The sequence below is a fragment of the Chenopodium album genome, chromosome 16 (assembly GCF_948465745.1).
Source record: "Chenopodium album chromosome 16, dcCheAlbu1.1, whole genome shotgun sequence".
Taxonomy (NCBI): Eukaryota; Viridiplantae; Streptophyta; class Magnoliopsida; order Caryophyllales; family Amaranthaceae; genus Chenopodium; species Chenopodium album.
Window position 1 is genome coordinate 17,367,701 of NC_137849.1, and position 15,915 is coordinate 17,383,615.

Here is a 15,915-nt window from a genome sequence, read left to right on the forward strand (position 1 = left end):
AAATACTTGCACGAGTCTAGAGCTAATTTCAAAAAGATGGAAATATACTTCTACGACCCTCTAGAAACTGGAAAGTGCGACCTCTCCAGACAAGGCCTTATGACGGCAAGAACGTCGTAGGCCTAGAAGAAAGTCAGCATAGGCCAAGCTGGCCCAATCATACGTCCCGACCAGAGAAAGGTCGCGAACAGCTCTTAGGTAGTAGAGAAGCACTCGAATACCTTTGTCAGGAGAAAAGGTCCCTGACAGCAAAATAAGAACAAAGATGCGCACCCGTTGCTCACGAGTGGTCGCATCATCTTTAAAAGCCGCTACTAGGGTAGAAAAGCGGATGCACCGGGAACTAACCTATCCCGGCTGAGCCTCGGCACGGGCCAGATGATGAGCGTCTTTTTTAGCGCTCAAAAGAATAAGATTTAGGTTCATTTTCTTTATTTTCTTTCATCATTTTCATAAAACTCTTTTAGTTTTATTTGATTTTCCATTTTTTATAATTCACTTTAGTTCTCGATTGGTTTTTACGAGTTTTTCATTGATAATTCATAATTTTAGTTTTAGTTTTACCTTGCTACGCTTCCTCTCTTTCTTTTATTTCTGTTTTGTACGTGAAAAATCAAGTCAATTTGCTCATTTTAGAACTGCCATGTTCGCGGGCATCATCTCGAGTGCACTGATGTTGGGGATGCTCGGGAGCACGGAGTTTGATCAAGCAAGCGAAGGAGCCAAAGCCCATGCATCGCACAAGGGTGCGCGCGCGGCACAGGGGTGCGTGCGCGCAGACCTAGCTGTGCGCGCGCGCGGCTAGGCTGTGCGTGCGCACAGCTTGTGCAGCCTTCTTCGCTCGATTTTTCTTATTTATAGCTTTTAACTTTCTTTTTGGTGACGACTTAACTTTGTACTAGAGAGAGAATTTTTTCCAGAAATAGTAGAGAGAGAAGCTTAAGATTTACTTGTTAGTACTTGAATTTGATCTTAGATTTTAATTTAATTTTGAAATTCCTTCTTCAATTCAATGGATATTTGTAAGATTTCTTTCCCTTGATTTACTTTCAATGAAATTCCTTCTAGTTTCTTGGATTTTGATTGAGATTATATTCCTTGCTTTAGAAATTGTTGATTGATTGATTTTCTTTTTATTTAGCTTTAAATGAATATGAATTTGATTGAAGTTGTTTTGTATCTTAATTCCACCATGTTTAGTGAGTAGATTAGTTGCTAGGGAGAAGGGGAAGCATGCTTTATTGAAGATTTTTGCTAGTTGATGATGCTAGATTGATTTGAATGGTTCAATTAAATTCGTTGACATAGTTGTGCATGTGATTGATTGGACTAGGAGTGATCAACCTATAAGATTAATCTAGATTGCATTGCAAATTTCAATGACATGAACCCTTGATTTGAGAATTGCTTTAATTGATTGAATTTGATTGTGATTTTCCTAGCTAGCCATTCATAGTGATCCCTAGCTTGGCTTATAGGAGATAACCCTTGAATTCCTTTGATTGCAACTATTGTTTGTCCTTTGCAATGTTTGAATTGATTGAGTGATTTTTCAATTAGCATAATCATTGAGCTTGCATGTGGAACCCATATCCCTAGTGTTTAGTATATTGAATTTCTCGATTCATCTAGACTTCTTGATACCTTAGTTACCAACTGCATCTTCCGCAAACTTCGAAGTAGCTTGACCTAGGCTATAGCTTACACCTATTCATTCCCTTGGGTTCGACCCTTAACTTACCCTATACTCGTATTAGGTTGGTCGAGTTTTTTTAAATTTTCTTTGACTCTAGGAAAGGGTAGAGGACGACCTGCATTATTCCCGTGTCAAAAATGGCGCCGTTGCTGGGGAAAGATATTGGTGCTTTGTTATAGTTGTTGAGTCTATTTCACCATTAATTGAAAAATACAAAAAGATTTTCTTTAAGGCTACATTTGTAGCCGTGCTACTAACCATTTCTTTTGAGATTTTATGCATAGAGCACGTGATCATTCACTAGTGCCATTTGATCTAGAAATTGAGAGAACTATTGCAAGGTTGAGGAGTGCTAGACGATCTTTGAGCCCTAGCATTTCAAGTGAAGAAGAGCCACAACAAGAAGAACAAGTAAGAATGGGAGAAAATCCGAGAGTGGCATTGAAAGAATTGGGGATTCTCGGTGCATATAGATTTGAGAGTGGGATTGCTCCTCCTACAACACCGGCAAATGATTTTGAAATAAGACCGGCAATGATTACTTTGATAAAGAGGCGACAATTTAGTGGGGCCAAGCATGAAAGCCCACTAAACCATCTCAAGGAATTCGAGAAGTATTGCAATACTATCAAGGTGAACGGAATTTCCCAAGAATTCATCCGCCTCAAGCTCTTTCCCTTTTCTCTCATAGGCCGTGCTTTGGAATGGCTAGACAAGGAGGTAAAGCCGAATTCTCTAAGGACATGGGACGAGGTCACCAAGGAATTTATATCCCGTTTCTATCCTCAAAAGAAAACGGCGGAAGCTAGAGCTTTGATTCAAGGTTTCAAGCAAAAGCCAAATGAGAGCCTCTATGAAGCATGGGAGAGATACAAGGAGTATCAAAGAGAATGTCCTCATCACGGAATTCCAACCTATCAAATCATTCAAATTTTCTATGGAGGTCTTAGCCCTCAAGGAAAATCATGTTTAGATGGAGGAGCCGGAGGTCCTATCATGAACAAAACGGAAGAGGAAGTGGTGGACATAATTGAGGACGTAGTGAGGTACTATAGAGATTATCAAGATGGAGAAAGAGAATCAACTAGCAAGAGTAGCTCTTCGGTGTACTCGGTTGATCATCTAAATGCAATCAACAATCTATCCTCTCAAATGACAAACTTAGGGAAGGAGATGTCCGCTATCAAGGCAAAGTTGGAAAGCGCTACCTACCAAGTTTCAAGTCTTCCCTCCTAAACTAAGGGGAGAGGTACGTCTTCTAATTCTCAACCCCAACCATCTTCTAGTAACATGCCTAGTGGATGCTTGTTTTGTGATAATTGTGGGTCGTATGAGCATGATGTTTCTAGTTGCCCTCATGCATGTACGGATGTTTGTGATGATCAAGATGGAAATGTGAATGAAGATGTGAACTATGTGTCAAATAATCATGATTCTAGGTTTGAGAATCAAAGAGGTCAATGGAATAGGAATTACAACAATCATGGCAATTTTGACAACTATAACCAAGGTGGTGGTTATAGGAACCAAGGGAACCAAGGTTCTCGAGGTAACTATAACAATCAAGGTTATAGTAGCCAAAATCAAAACCAAAATTATGGTAATCAAAACCAAGGTTATGGGAAACATAATCAAGGTAGTGGTAACCATAATCAAGGTTATGGTCAAAATCAAAGTAGGGGTAATTGGAACAATCAAGGGAGAGGCAATTTTCAAAACAATGCTCAAAGAGGCCCTCCACCCGGATTTTCTCCAAAAGCCCAAAATGATAATTCCCATGTTCAATCCTCTTCTTCTTCGCATAGAACAAATTTGGAAGAAATCATTGAAAATCAAACAAAGTTGTTAAACACTTACATGACCGTAAGTGATAAGAAATTTAATGAAATGATGACTCATAATAAGATGCTTGAAAACCAAATTTCTCAACTTGCTAATGCTTTTTAAAGACCATGCTAGTCCTTCTTATTTACCTTCCCAAGGCCTAGATCCTAAGAGACCGGTCAATGCTATTGTCACAAGGAGTGGTAAGGTCCTTGAGGAAAGTTTGCTTAGGATGAGTGAGACTAAAGAGGGCACAAAAGGGGCGTTGGTTGAAGATGAGAGAAATGGTGCATCTTTGAGTGAGGTTGAGATTGAGAAACCTAGTGAGGTGAGAGTGGAGAAAGAGATTGTGAAACCTAAGCTTCCTTATCCACAAAAATTCATGAGACAAAAGTTAGATGAACAATTTGGAAGATTCATAGACATGCTTAAGCAACTTCACCTCTCTTTACCATTTACCGAAGTTGTCACCCAAATGCCCAACTACGCAAAATTCCTCAAGGACATTTTGAGTGGTAGGAGAACATGTGATGGTTTAGAGACGGTGAACTTGACCGAGAATTGTAGTGCTATCATAATGAACAAGATGCCACCTAAGCTAAAAGATTCCGGAAACTTTTCTATCCCTTGTGCCATTTATAAAATGCAAATTGAGAATGCCTTGTGTGACCTAGGAGCTAGTGTTAGCCTTATGCCATACTCGGGATACCAAAGACTTGAGCTAGGAGAACTCTTATCTACTAACATCACTTTGCAATTAGCTGATAGGTCAATTAAGTTCCCTAAGGGTAAGATAGAGGATGTTCTTTTAAGGGTCAGGAAATTTGTTATTCCGGTGGATTTTGTTGTGTTTGAGATGGATGAATATGCTAATATCCCCATCATTCTAGGGAGACCATTCCTTGCTACTTCGGGTGCTTTGATAGATGTAAAAAGTGCTAAAATTTCACTCAAAGTAGGGGATGAAGTGATAGAATTTGATTTAAATGATAACATGAAATATCCAAGTTCTTTTCTAGAAAATTGTATGTTAATTGATTCTCTCGATCATGTTTTGTCTTCCATGCATGAGCAATTACTCACTTCTAACGATGCTCTTGAGAATGTTTTGTTAAATAAGGAGAAGATAGGTACCCCAAACAAGGAGATGGGTTTGTATGAAGATTTGCTCAATGGAAGCTTTGAGGATGATGAAGAACAAATGTGTTTGAGCATTTCTAGTCAAGAAGCGTTGCAAGTGGCAACATCGAAGGAAGGTAAAGGTGCTCCAATGTTTGAGCTCAAACCTCTTCCATCACACCTTAGGTATGAGTTTTTGGGACCCAACTCTACTTTTCCCGTGATTGTTAGCTCTTCTTTGAGTGAGCATCAAGCTCAAAAGTTGTGTGGTGTTTTGAAAAAGCACCGAAGTGCTTTGGGTTATACCATTGATGACCTCAAAGGTATAAGCCCCGCTTTATGTACACATCACATAACTCTTGAGGATGGTGCTTTACCTTCTATTGAGAGGCAACGAAAGTTACACTCCCAAATGGGAGAGGTAGTGAAAAAGGAGATCACCAAAATTTTGGATGCGGGAATCATATTCCCCATTTCTAGTTCTAGGTGGGTTTCTCCCGTTCACGTTGTCTCAAAGAAGGGAGGTATGACCGTCTTTGAGAATGAGAAAGGTGAGCCCATTCCGACGAGGACGGTCACGGGATGGAGGATGTGTATAGACTATAGACATCTAAACACATCAACAAAGAAAGATCATTTCCCCCTTCCTTTTATTGATCAAATGCTTGAAAGACTAACAAGGCACAAGTTCTATTGTTTTCTTGATGGCTATTCGGGATTTTTCCAAATCCCTATCCACCCGGATGACCAAGAGAAAAAAACATTCACTTGTCCATATGGTACATTTGCTTATAGGAGAATTCCATTCGGCCTTTGCAATGCTCCCGCGACATTCCAAAGATGCATGATGAGTATATTTGGAGATATGTTGGAAGAAGAGATGGAGGTTTTTATGGACGACTTCTCCGCAGGAGGTGTTTCATTTGAGGCATACCTTGAAAACCTTGAAAAATGTCTTGCAAGGTGTGAAAAGGTGAACTTGGTCTTAAATTGGGAAAAATGTCACTTCATGGTGGAGGAAGGCATAGTCCTTGGACACAAGATCTCTCACAAGGGGATAGAGGTGGATAAAGCTAAAATTGAAGTCATTGAAAAGCTTCCACCTCCGATGAACGTAAAGGGAGTGAGATCTTTCTTAGGGCATGCCGGGTTTTATAGAAGATTCATCAAGGATTTCTTACTCATTGCAAAGCCTCTTAATAATCTTCTTCAAAAAGATGCCGACTTTGTGTTTGATGATAAGTGTTTGGAGACATTCAACAAGTTAAAGAAAGCTCTAATCTCTACTCCTATTGTACAAGCTCCAAGATGGGATTTACCATTTGAGTTGATGTGTGATGCAAGCGATTAGGCAATAGGAGGTGTTTTGGGTCAAAGAGTGGACAAGAAACTTCATGTGATCTATTATATGTCCAAGACTCTAAATGGAGCTCAACGAAATTACACTACAACGGAGAAGGAATTTTTGGCCATAGTTCATGCTTTTGAGAAGTTCCTTTGTTATCTATTGGGTTCCAAAACCATTGTCTTTACCGATCATGCGGATCTCAAGTATCTTTTTGCTAAGAAAGAGTCCAAGCCAAGGTTGATTCGGTGGCACTACTACAAAAAAGGCCTTAGAGAACTGTTAGAATAGGCTTTATAGATCGCCTTAGGGGCGTTCTTCTGCTAAGCGATGTATAAAGTATAGAGAACGAGTCGTGCAGGCGTTTTATATAATAACAAATAGAGAACGGTTGTTAGTCATAACCGTTCTCTTTTCCCTTCTTAAATTCGTACACCAAGAAGGAATACAGAACGGGTTAGGCCACTTAACCGTTCTATATTGCATTACAATAGAGAACGGTTAAGTTAGATAACAGTTCTCTAATTTTTTTTTTTTTTTAAAAAAAATCCGGCCATATGTATTTTATACCGTATGTATTTTATTCCGTATTATTCCTGTATTTTAATAATCTGAATTATTTTTGTATTTAATTTTAGACCTGTATTCCTGTTTAATATCTTGTAAATTTATATATATCCTGTAAGAAAATCTTCACATTTCCTATGTAAAAAAAATCCAAGATCCTGTACATGAAATATAACTTTCTGTATAATAAAATTAACAAAAATATTTCCAGATACGACAAAAGCCATCAAAATATACTTCATATATATAATTTAAAACATCCAACCACAATTAAATTGAATCATTCATAAAAAATTTGTTCTATACAAACAAATACGCGACGTGAGTAAAATATCAAAAACCTTTCTAGTTAATGTTGATTTTTAAAAAAAATTGATGCCCCAAAATATACCAATACCATATTGATCTACAATTCACATAAATTATCGTCGTCGTCATTTGGTTGATGGTATCCGGTAACATATGAAATCCACCTTTCCCTAAGCTCGTCAATCATTTGTTGAGAATATGTATGAGGAACTTGCTTAAAATACTACAAAACAATGTAAAATACATACATATTAGTTAATAATATATTGGTTCAAAATTGATCATCATCAGGAACAAAATGTGGATACTAAGAGGGAAATATAAACCACTCCAAATCATCCGAGTTTTTCCCAGTACAACAGATAAGAACATAAACTAGAGCTGAAAATAAGATAAAGTTCAAAAGATAGCAGGGCTAAAGATGAGCAGCACATCATAACTATATAGCTTGCAATTAATTTTCGCCCTCTCTCGATTCTTGTCACTTAGTTCCTTTCAATATAATAATGTACAAACAATTAATTCCCAGTTTTCAAAGGTTTTTTCATAACTAGATTAGTTATGGGCTATAATTCAAAGATTACCTTAAACGCATCATTAGTATATGTTTCAATGAACTTGGTCCAATCAGCTTGTGTTATAAATGGATACATCGAAGGTGGCTTCTTTATAATCACATTTGGATTTACTCCCTTGGCGTCGTACATCCAATCCTTTCTTAATCTGGCCTTGAAAGCTCTCCACCGGATTGAAGCTCTCCCTAATACATAATTTCTACGTTCTTCCGGCACTATAAATCCTCTCTGCACAATTCATTGACATGCATTAATATGTAATAGGTTTAAAACCATCTAACTCATAAGACAAGAATATGTCTAATTTAGAGATCACATTCATGAATCATGATCTGGTTATCACTATAATCACCAAAAAAATCAACTGTATACAATAAATCAACTTATTAATTTTATCTCTGTATGCAGGGTTTGGAACTAAACAGAGTATATCCAAAGCATTGTGATAATTAAATAGCAACCACAAATAAGCAACTGTATGTCTCCTAAAGTGTATTCACGATCTTTGGTTCGATCATAGAGGCAATTCCTAATTAAGCTAAGTACTCACTGTATGACCATCGAAAACAAAACAAAGACATCCTCCAGCAAAAAAAAAAAATGACCAAACCAATATTTAGATTTCAAACCAAAAAATTAAATAGCTTACCGTAATAAATTTAAAGAGGTCATCAATAACTTCTTTCGGAACTTCCTCCCAATCGCGATAATTGATATTCACTCTTTCACGAACAACTACATCAATGTATGATGAAAAAATATCTCTATTTTCCCCAATTGGCACTTTATTGTGATTCCATTCCAACGGGATTTTGACACCACTCAGAATTGCTTTTCTAACTACTGCAGCTACTGTACGACCCCTTCGATTCTCACACTCAGCAGATTCTTCAGCCTCGCCAGTTTCAGAGGCCTCATTAGCACTTGCTTGCTTTCTCTTTTTTGACATCAACCTGCAAACATACAAATATATTAGAAATCATCTCTAAGAAGTGTCATTAAAATCAAATAAAATAAAGCATCTGTCTAAAAACTCTATATAAAGAACAGATTATAAATTTCAATACAAGAACCATAAGAATCAGATTTTTTTAGTAGCATAATAACCTATACGACGCCGCTTTTTAGGTCAATTATTAGCATTACTATTTTCATTGTCATGCCAAATCCCTTCTTCATGATCACTACGTATATATGTTGTTGTATCATCAAGACTATCATCCACATTTTGTACCTCACTAGGGGTAGACCTCTCCTCATAAGAAATATTTTCATCATTGTCATCAATGTCATATCGAGGTTTCGTTGTGACAACAACTGATTTTCTTTTATCACACGGGTCAGTAACATAAAACACTTGTTTAGCTTGACTAGCCAAAATGTATGGATCTTCTGTATGACCTATCTTGTTGAGATTCATAGTAGTATGCCCTAAACCATCGCATACAACATTGTTATTATTGTTAGCCCATTTGCAACCAAAAATAGGTATTGAAAAACCAATAAAATGCAACTCACATATCTCTTCAATTACCCCATAGTATTGCATTTTGCTATAAACAGGTCGATTATCTTTAGAACTAGACAAATGCATTGCTTCCGCTTCAACCCATACCTCGCTGTTTTGCATAGTGCTTTTATCATCTTGCTCCATAGTATAAAAAGTGTAGCCATTAATGGAATAACCAGAGAAAAATGAGGCAGAGAAATCAGGACCATTACCTAAACTTCTAAGACGGTCAGAAACAGTTTGTGGGGAATTTTTTATCTCTTTCATTACTTGATCCTTGAGCCAAAGATGAAATGTTTTACTTTGTTCAATAGCTAAAGCTTTGGAGCTAGCCTTTCGGTTATGCATCTTCAAAAAAGTCATATGTCTATTAATATACGGTGCAATTTCATCTTCATTGAAAAGAATATATGTGTGGGCCATGTGCCACTTTTCAGAAGACAAGTCAAGTTCTCTACGACCGATGGTTCCCTTACCCTCAAGTGTGTCACTGTGTCGAGAAGTAGAAATCCCTACTGTCCTCATATCTCCTAAACTTTCAAGGCAATATTCCATAGCTAACTCATAAAGCATTCTCTCAGTGATACAAGCCTCAGGTCGATAAGCATTCTTAACATACCCCTTATAAGTTTTCATTTGTCTTTCAAAGGCCCATTGAGCTCTATTGTGCACGGGACCACAAAATCTAATCTCCCTTACCAAATGAACTGGCAAATGTATCATTACATCAAAAAAAGCCGGGGGAAAGTACATCTCCAATTGACACAAAATAACAGCAATTTCAGTTTCTAAGAAATCCAAATCTTTTGGATTGATGACTTTACTGTATATTGCCTTAAAGAAAAGACATAACCTGATAATGGCATATCGTACATTTTTTGGCAAAATTGAACGAATAGCAATAGGTAAGAGATCTTGCATAAGAACATGGCAGTCATGAGACTTCAAGCCCACGAGTTTCAAGTTCTACATTGAAACAAGAGAAGAAATGTTTGAAGAATAACCCTCAGGCACTTTAACTCCGGCTAAGGATGCACAAAGCTCAACTTTCTCCTTCTTAGACAGTGTATAAGCAGCAGGTGGCAAATAGTCCCGTTTTCCAGTCTCAACGGCATGGAGCTCATTTCTCATATTCATTTCCTTCAAGTCAAGTCGAGCATTAACACCGTCTTTTGTCTTCCCTGAAATATTCAATAGTGTGCCAATCAAACTATCAAACACATTCCTTTCGATATGCATAATATCTAGAGAATGTCGGACAAAGAGAAATCTCCAATAAGGAAGACGCCAAAAATCACAACACTTCTTGTACCCTTTCTTAGGAATGGCGTCTTTATTTTTCTTTAACTTGCCAAAAGTAAGTTGAATGTCTTTCACCTTTTCAAATACTTCTTGGCTAGTAAAGACTTTTGGGCGACTTTCAAAATTTTGTTCCCCATTAAAAGCTTTCTTCATTCGACGATACTTATGATCCAAAGGAAGAAATGGACGATGATCATAGTAGACCGTCTTTTTAGATGCCGATAACCATTTTCCTTTCCAACCATCTTCACATATAGGACAACCACCTTCCCCTTTTACAGAATAGCCAGAAAGATTACCATATGCTGGATAATCTTGGATGGTGCAAAATAACATTGCTCTTAAATTGAACATTTCATTCCGATTAGCATCAAACACTTCTACACCTTCTTCCCATAATAACTTTAAGTCATCAATGAGAGGTGCCAAATACACATTGATGTCATTTCCTGGTTGTTTAGGTCCAGAAATAAGCATTGACAACATAATGTACTTTCTTTTCATGCATAACGAAGGAGGTAAGTTATAAGCCACTAGCATGACCGGCCATGCACTATGGATGCTACTAAGGGAACTATATGGATTCATACCATCAGTAGACAACCCAAGGCGTAGGTTTCGTTCTTCACTACCAAAATCAGGGAATTGTCCATCGATAAATCTCCATTGCGGTGAGTCAGCCAGGTGTCTAAGTAACCCATCCTTTTTCCGACCAAATTTATGCCATGTCAACTTCTCTGCATCTACCGGGTTTGAATACATCCGTTTAAACCTAGGAATAATTGGAAAATACCACAGAACCTTAGCTGGCACTCCTTCCTTTTTCTTGTACCTTGAGAGATTACACTTTGGGCAACTCTTTGCTGATTCATTTTCATTTCGATAAAGTATGCAATCGTTAGTACACGCATGAATTTTTTCATAACGCAAACCCATTGTGCATAATGTTTTTTTTCCCTGTACGTATTCTTTGGAAAAACATTATCAGATGGAAGGACATCTATCAAGAACTCAAGTAATGCTGTAAAACTCTTATCTGTCCAACTATGACCCACCTTCAAATTGTATAACTTAAGTGAAGCTGATAGCTTTGTGTACTTACACCCTTCATATAAAGGCTTCTCAGAATCACTCAACAATTCTTCCATCGCATTGGGATCATCATCTACTCTCTGTACGAATTGACTCGTCATGTCCTCTAATTCGTTACCCTCTTCGGTATTATGGCCTTGAGCATCCTTGCTTGTCATTTTTTCCCTTTTTTCACCATGACGATGCCAACAAGTATATGTTCTATCAAATTGTCTTTTACTCAGATGATTAAGTATCACATCAGCTTTGTGATACATAAGATTATGGCAGATGTAACAAGGACATGGCAATTTATCACGCCCTTTACTATTATTTTCAAAAGCGAATTTAATAAATTCCATAACTCCGGCTTCATATTCTGGATCCCCTAATTTTTTTGTGGTTATCCAAGTTCGGTCCATTTCTACAAACTAGGAAGTTAAAATAAAAATAAACACACTCAAATCACAAACATAACTGCACTTGCTATATACTTATGGATATAATTTTAACATACACTACCATAGTTAATGCCTACAACAATGTAAATAAAAACAAGCTAATAAACTTAGCTTTACATGTAAATAACAATTTATTTAAGCTCTTTAATTACTAAAGTATAAGAATCTATTTTATTAGTGCAAATGAATGATACAATATTATAATGTGTTTTCATATAATGTAATTATTGGACCACCTCATAACCTGTTTGTTCATTAGTTTCTTTAATTAGAAATAAGCTTTGTTTGTTTATGCTTTTTTTTTTAATACCAAGGAACTTAATTAATTAATGAGAATAATAGTCAATACAACCCAGCACATGAAAATCCCAGATTAACCCTGCTCATCCGTATACTGAAGAAACTAAACAAAGCAAATTAAGGCAGAAAATTAGAATTGTTAACAAAGCAACAGCAGAATCCTTAGCAATAAACTGGTGGTACATCACATCAGCAGCTTCCAAAGAGCTCCTGTTATGCGAACTTATCAAGTCAATTATGCCCAACATTGTTCAATAGTGAAAGAAGGCCCCACCTTTACCATTATTTAATATACATGTAACATCCCCGTAAAAAGCCACAAATTTGAGATATTATAATTATTATTACTAATAGTATTATAAATAATTCAGTACCACTACTAGTATTCCGTGGTGTTTAGTTCTCTAGGCAGCTGGCCTTATTGCTTAACAAATCTTAGAAGACTTTCTACTAGTTGTAATCTTAGTAGTTGTAGTTCTATTTTACTGCTTTTGTATGTTGGAAGTACCTGTAGTCGGCTTAGGAGAACTCATACAGCTCCTTGTTTTGTTAGCTTAGTTAGCATCTTTTTTTGCTTTTATCTTACTAATGGTGCTATCTTTGTAATGTGGTCCCTTGGTTAAAAGGGCTTTAATATAATTCCTATTTTGTGTTAAAAAGAACAGTACCACAATTATGACTCCCATCTCTTCTCTCTTCTCTCTTCACAATCAGACACACAATTTCTACAAAACCACTACACACCCTTTACCATTTTCTTACTAGTAGATTATTTAGCCCCCCTTCTTTGTTTTGCTTTCTACTTACCATTTTCTGTTCCATTGGGCATCAAACTCTATATCTAATTTTGTCTGACCTTAAAAACCAAAACATTTTACCAACAGCATATATTACCTCACTAAACCAAAATTCTATATCTAATTTTGTCTGACCTCATTCACAAAATGGGCTCAGCCATATCCTCATCAATTTTACCAACAGCATATATTACCTCACTAAACCAAAACCAAAAATTTTATGTTTATCTCACTGTTTTAAGTCCTATCTTTTTGTTCCTTTTTTTTTTTAAAAAAAAAAAAAATCTGATTAGGGTTCTAAATTGAAATTAGGTAAGATTAATTTGGCTAAAATAATTTTGATTACAATTGAAATAACAGTAAATTCGACAAGTATAAGGGTAATTTGATTGAACTTGATGCAATAATTCGGCTTAAAAATTTACATGCAAACAATCGATGAATTAATCCCAAAAACAAGAACTTTGAAGTTTTTTTCAATCACCTAAAATTTGAATTTAAGAATTTACTTCTGTTTCCTTCATAATTTGTATGATTCATGCAATCAGATGGACATTTATCATAATCCAATTACTCTACCACAACAAAAATTCGAACAAAAAAAAAATCGAGCCTACCTCAATTAACAGCAGGTGGCTCAGCAGACAAGTGTGGTACGCCGGTATTGCAGATAGACGTGGAGCGGCGGTGGAGACGCGGTGGTGTGGCAGTGGAGTAAGCGGTTGATGATGATTTTTCTATGGATGTTTGATGGAGGTTTAACTTTTTTATTACTGATGATGAATTGAATGAGAAAGATAGGTTTCACTTTTTGATGAAAGTGAAATTGATGCGCGGGCTTCAATTTTACTTTTACTCTTTTAGCCGCCTTCGTTTGGGTAAATTATTACTACGTATGTACGTATAAAATTTCCTCCTAATTTAAAAAAATTAATTAATTAATATAATTTAAAACGGTTGTCAAGATGACCGTTCTATATTATCTATAATAAATAATTATTTTTTTTAATTATTTGAGTAAATTGAAATGCAGAACGGCTAACTAGCTAACCGTTCTATATGTATTAACATACAGAACGCCTCTTATATTAAAACGATCTATATTCTTCTAGAGAACGCCTACCTTTGATAACCGTTCTATATTTTGCGATCTCTAATCTTGTTTTTGGTGTAGTGTGGGTTCTTGAGCTCCAAACCTTTGACATTGAGATTAGGGATAAAAGAGGAGCGGAAAATGTTGTGGCGGACCATATTTCTCGTTTGGAAGATTTTCAAATTCAAGATGATGGTTCTCCAATTGAAGATAGAATGCTTGATGATTTCTTGTACGCTATTGAAGCAAGGGAACTCCCATGGTTTGCCGATTTAGTGAACTTTCTTGCATGTGGGGAGTTTCCTCCTTTTTCTAAGAATCAAAGAAAGAAGCTTGACAGGAGGAAAATGTATGTCGTTATCTACCCTTCCCCCAAGTCAAACTAAATTTGTAAACACCTAACCAACCTTATATGAATATAGGGCAAGTTAAGGGTCGATCCCTAGGGAATGCAATGATGAAAACTAGAGTTTAAGTCAAGCTACCTCGAAGATAGAGTTGAGATTATGGTTGGCACTATGGTAAACTAAAACAAGTCTAATCAAGTAAATCAAAGGTCTAAACACTAGGGATATGGGTTCCACATGCAAGTTCAATGATAATGTTAAATTAGAGCTCAATCAATTAATTCAAGTATTGCAATCGACAAACAATAGTAGCAATCAAGAGAGTTCAAATGCTATCTCCTATAGGCCAATCTAGGAATCACTATGAAAGGCAAATCAAGAAGAATCACAAGCAAACCCAATCAATTAGAGCAACTTTCAATTCAATTGTTCATGTCATTAAGAGTTGCAATGCAATATAGATTAATCTTATGGTTGATCACTCCTAGTCTAATCAATCACATGCAAAACTATGTCAACCAATTTAATTGCATCAAATCAATCAATCAAAGAGCATCAACTAGCAATCTCATTAATCAAACATGCTTCCCCCTTTCCCTAGCAACTAATCTACTCACTAATCATGGTGAAATTCAAGAACAAATAACTAGAAATTGCATTTATCATCATTCTATATCAAAATCTAAGAGAAATCAAAAAGATTTAATTGTATCAAATTCAAATCCAAAGAAAAACAAGCAACAAGCATAAATCAAATAGCAAGTAAGTAAGAGATGAAAGAAGGAAGAGATTCTCACTAATATTGATGATTGAAAATGAAGAAATCCAAACTTGATTGATCAAATGTTGAGTTACAAATCCAAAACCAAGAACTTCTCCCTAAATTCTCTCTCTAAAACTAAGCTGATGATATATTATCAAAAAGAAGTCCGTTTCAAAAAGGAATTACCATTCTATTTATAGGTAAAGAAGAAACCGGCAAATCCCGCGGCCTCTCTCGATGAATCCGCGCCCGCGGAGAAATGGGTACAGAACCCTCCACGGGCTTTCTGGGAAACACCCGCGCCCGCGGCAAGATAAACCCGCGCCCGCGGCCAAAGATGTCGCGCCCGCGACTAATCCCCTGCTCCCAAATCTCAATAAGGGGGTCGCGGTCTCTCTGAGATGGAGCGCCCTCTCCAGATTACCCGCGCCCGCGGGGCAACTGCGGGAAGCTCCTGCCAAAATCTTGCAATTTGCTCTTCTTGAGCCCGCGCCCGCGGCTCTACTGACCCGCGCCCGCGGCCTGCTGGAAATACCTTGGAGACCTTTCCGAGGCCTCTCCAAGGCCTCTCTAGCCAAATGCTTCTTCCTTACTTGATCATTAAGGTCCCAACTTGATTCCTTTGCAAAGGTGATTCTCCAAATACCTACACAAGCAAACAAAGAAAGGAAATAAAAGGAAAAAGAGCCAAATAAAAGGAAAACACGAGGAAAACACGAGAACCATAAAGAAAAGAGGAGGAAGAGAAACCTAAGGAAAAAGGACCAAACATAAGAGAAGAAATCATGAAAAAAGGAAAGAAATAACCCTAAAAGACTACCCTATGAGTGCCATAA

The 15,915-nt window shown here is 36.8% G+C and overlaps 1 protein-coding gene and 1 non-coding gene across 2 annotated transcripts; one reads left to right on the plus strand and one right to left on the minus strand.

The window, feature by feature from the left end:
- Positions 1-2,498: 2,498 nt before the first annotated feature.
- Positions 2,499-2,604, minus strand: LOC145587187 (small nucleolar RNA R71). The gene has a single exon (XR_014101210.1). It is a non-coding gene; the product is annotated as a small nucleolar RNA R71 (small nucleolar RNA).
- A 1,148-nt stretch (positions 2,605-3,752) lies between these two features.
- LOC145583942 (uncharacterized) lies at positions 3,753-6,640 on the plus strand. The gene is made up of 2 exons (XM_081640888.1): positions 3,753-4,571; positions 6,623-6,640. The coding sequence occupies exons 1-2, from the start codon at positions 3,753-3,755 to the stop codon at positions 6,638-6,640; spliced, it is 837 nt and encodes a 278-aa protein (XP_081497014.1).
- Positions 6,641-15,915: the final 9,275 nt, after the last annotated feature.

What these genes read in the sequence shown, in the direction of transcription:
- LOC145583942 (XM_081640888.1), top strand. Translation starts at nt 3,753, where the DNA reads ATGAGTGAGACTAAAGAGGGCACAAAAGGGGCGTTGGTTGAAGATGAG.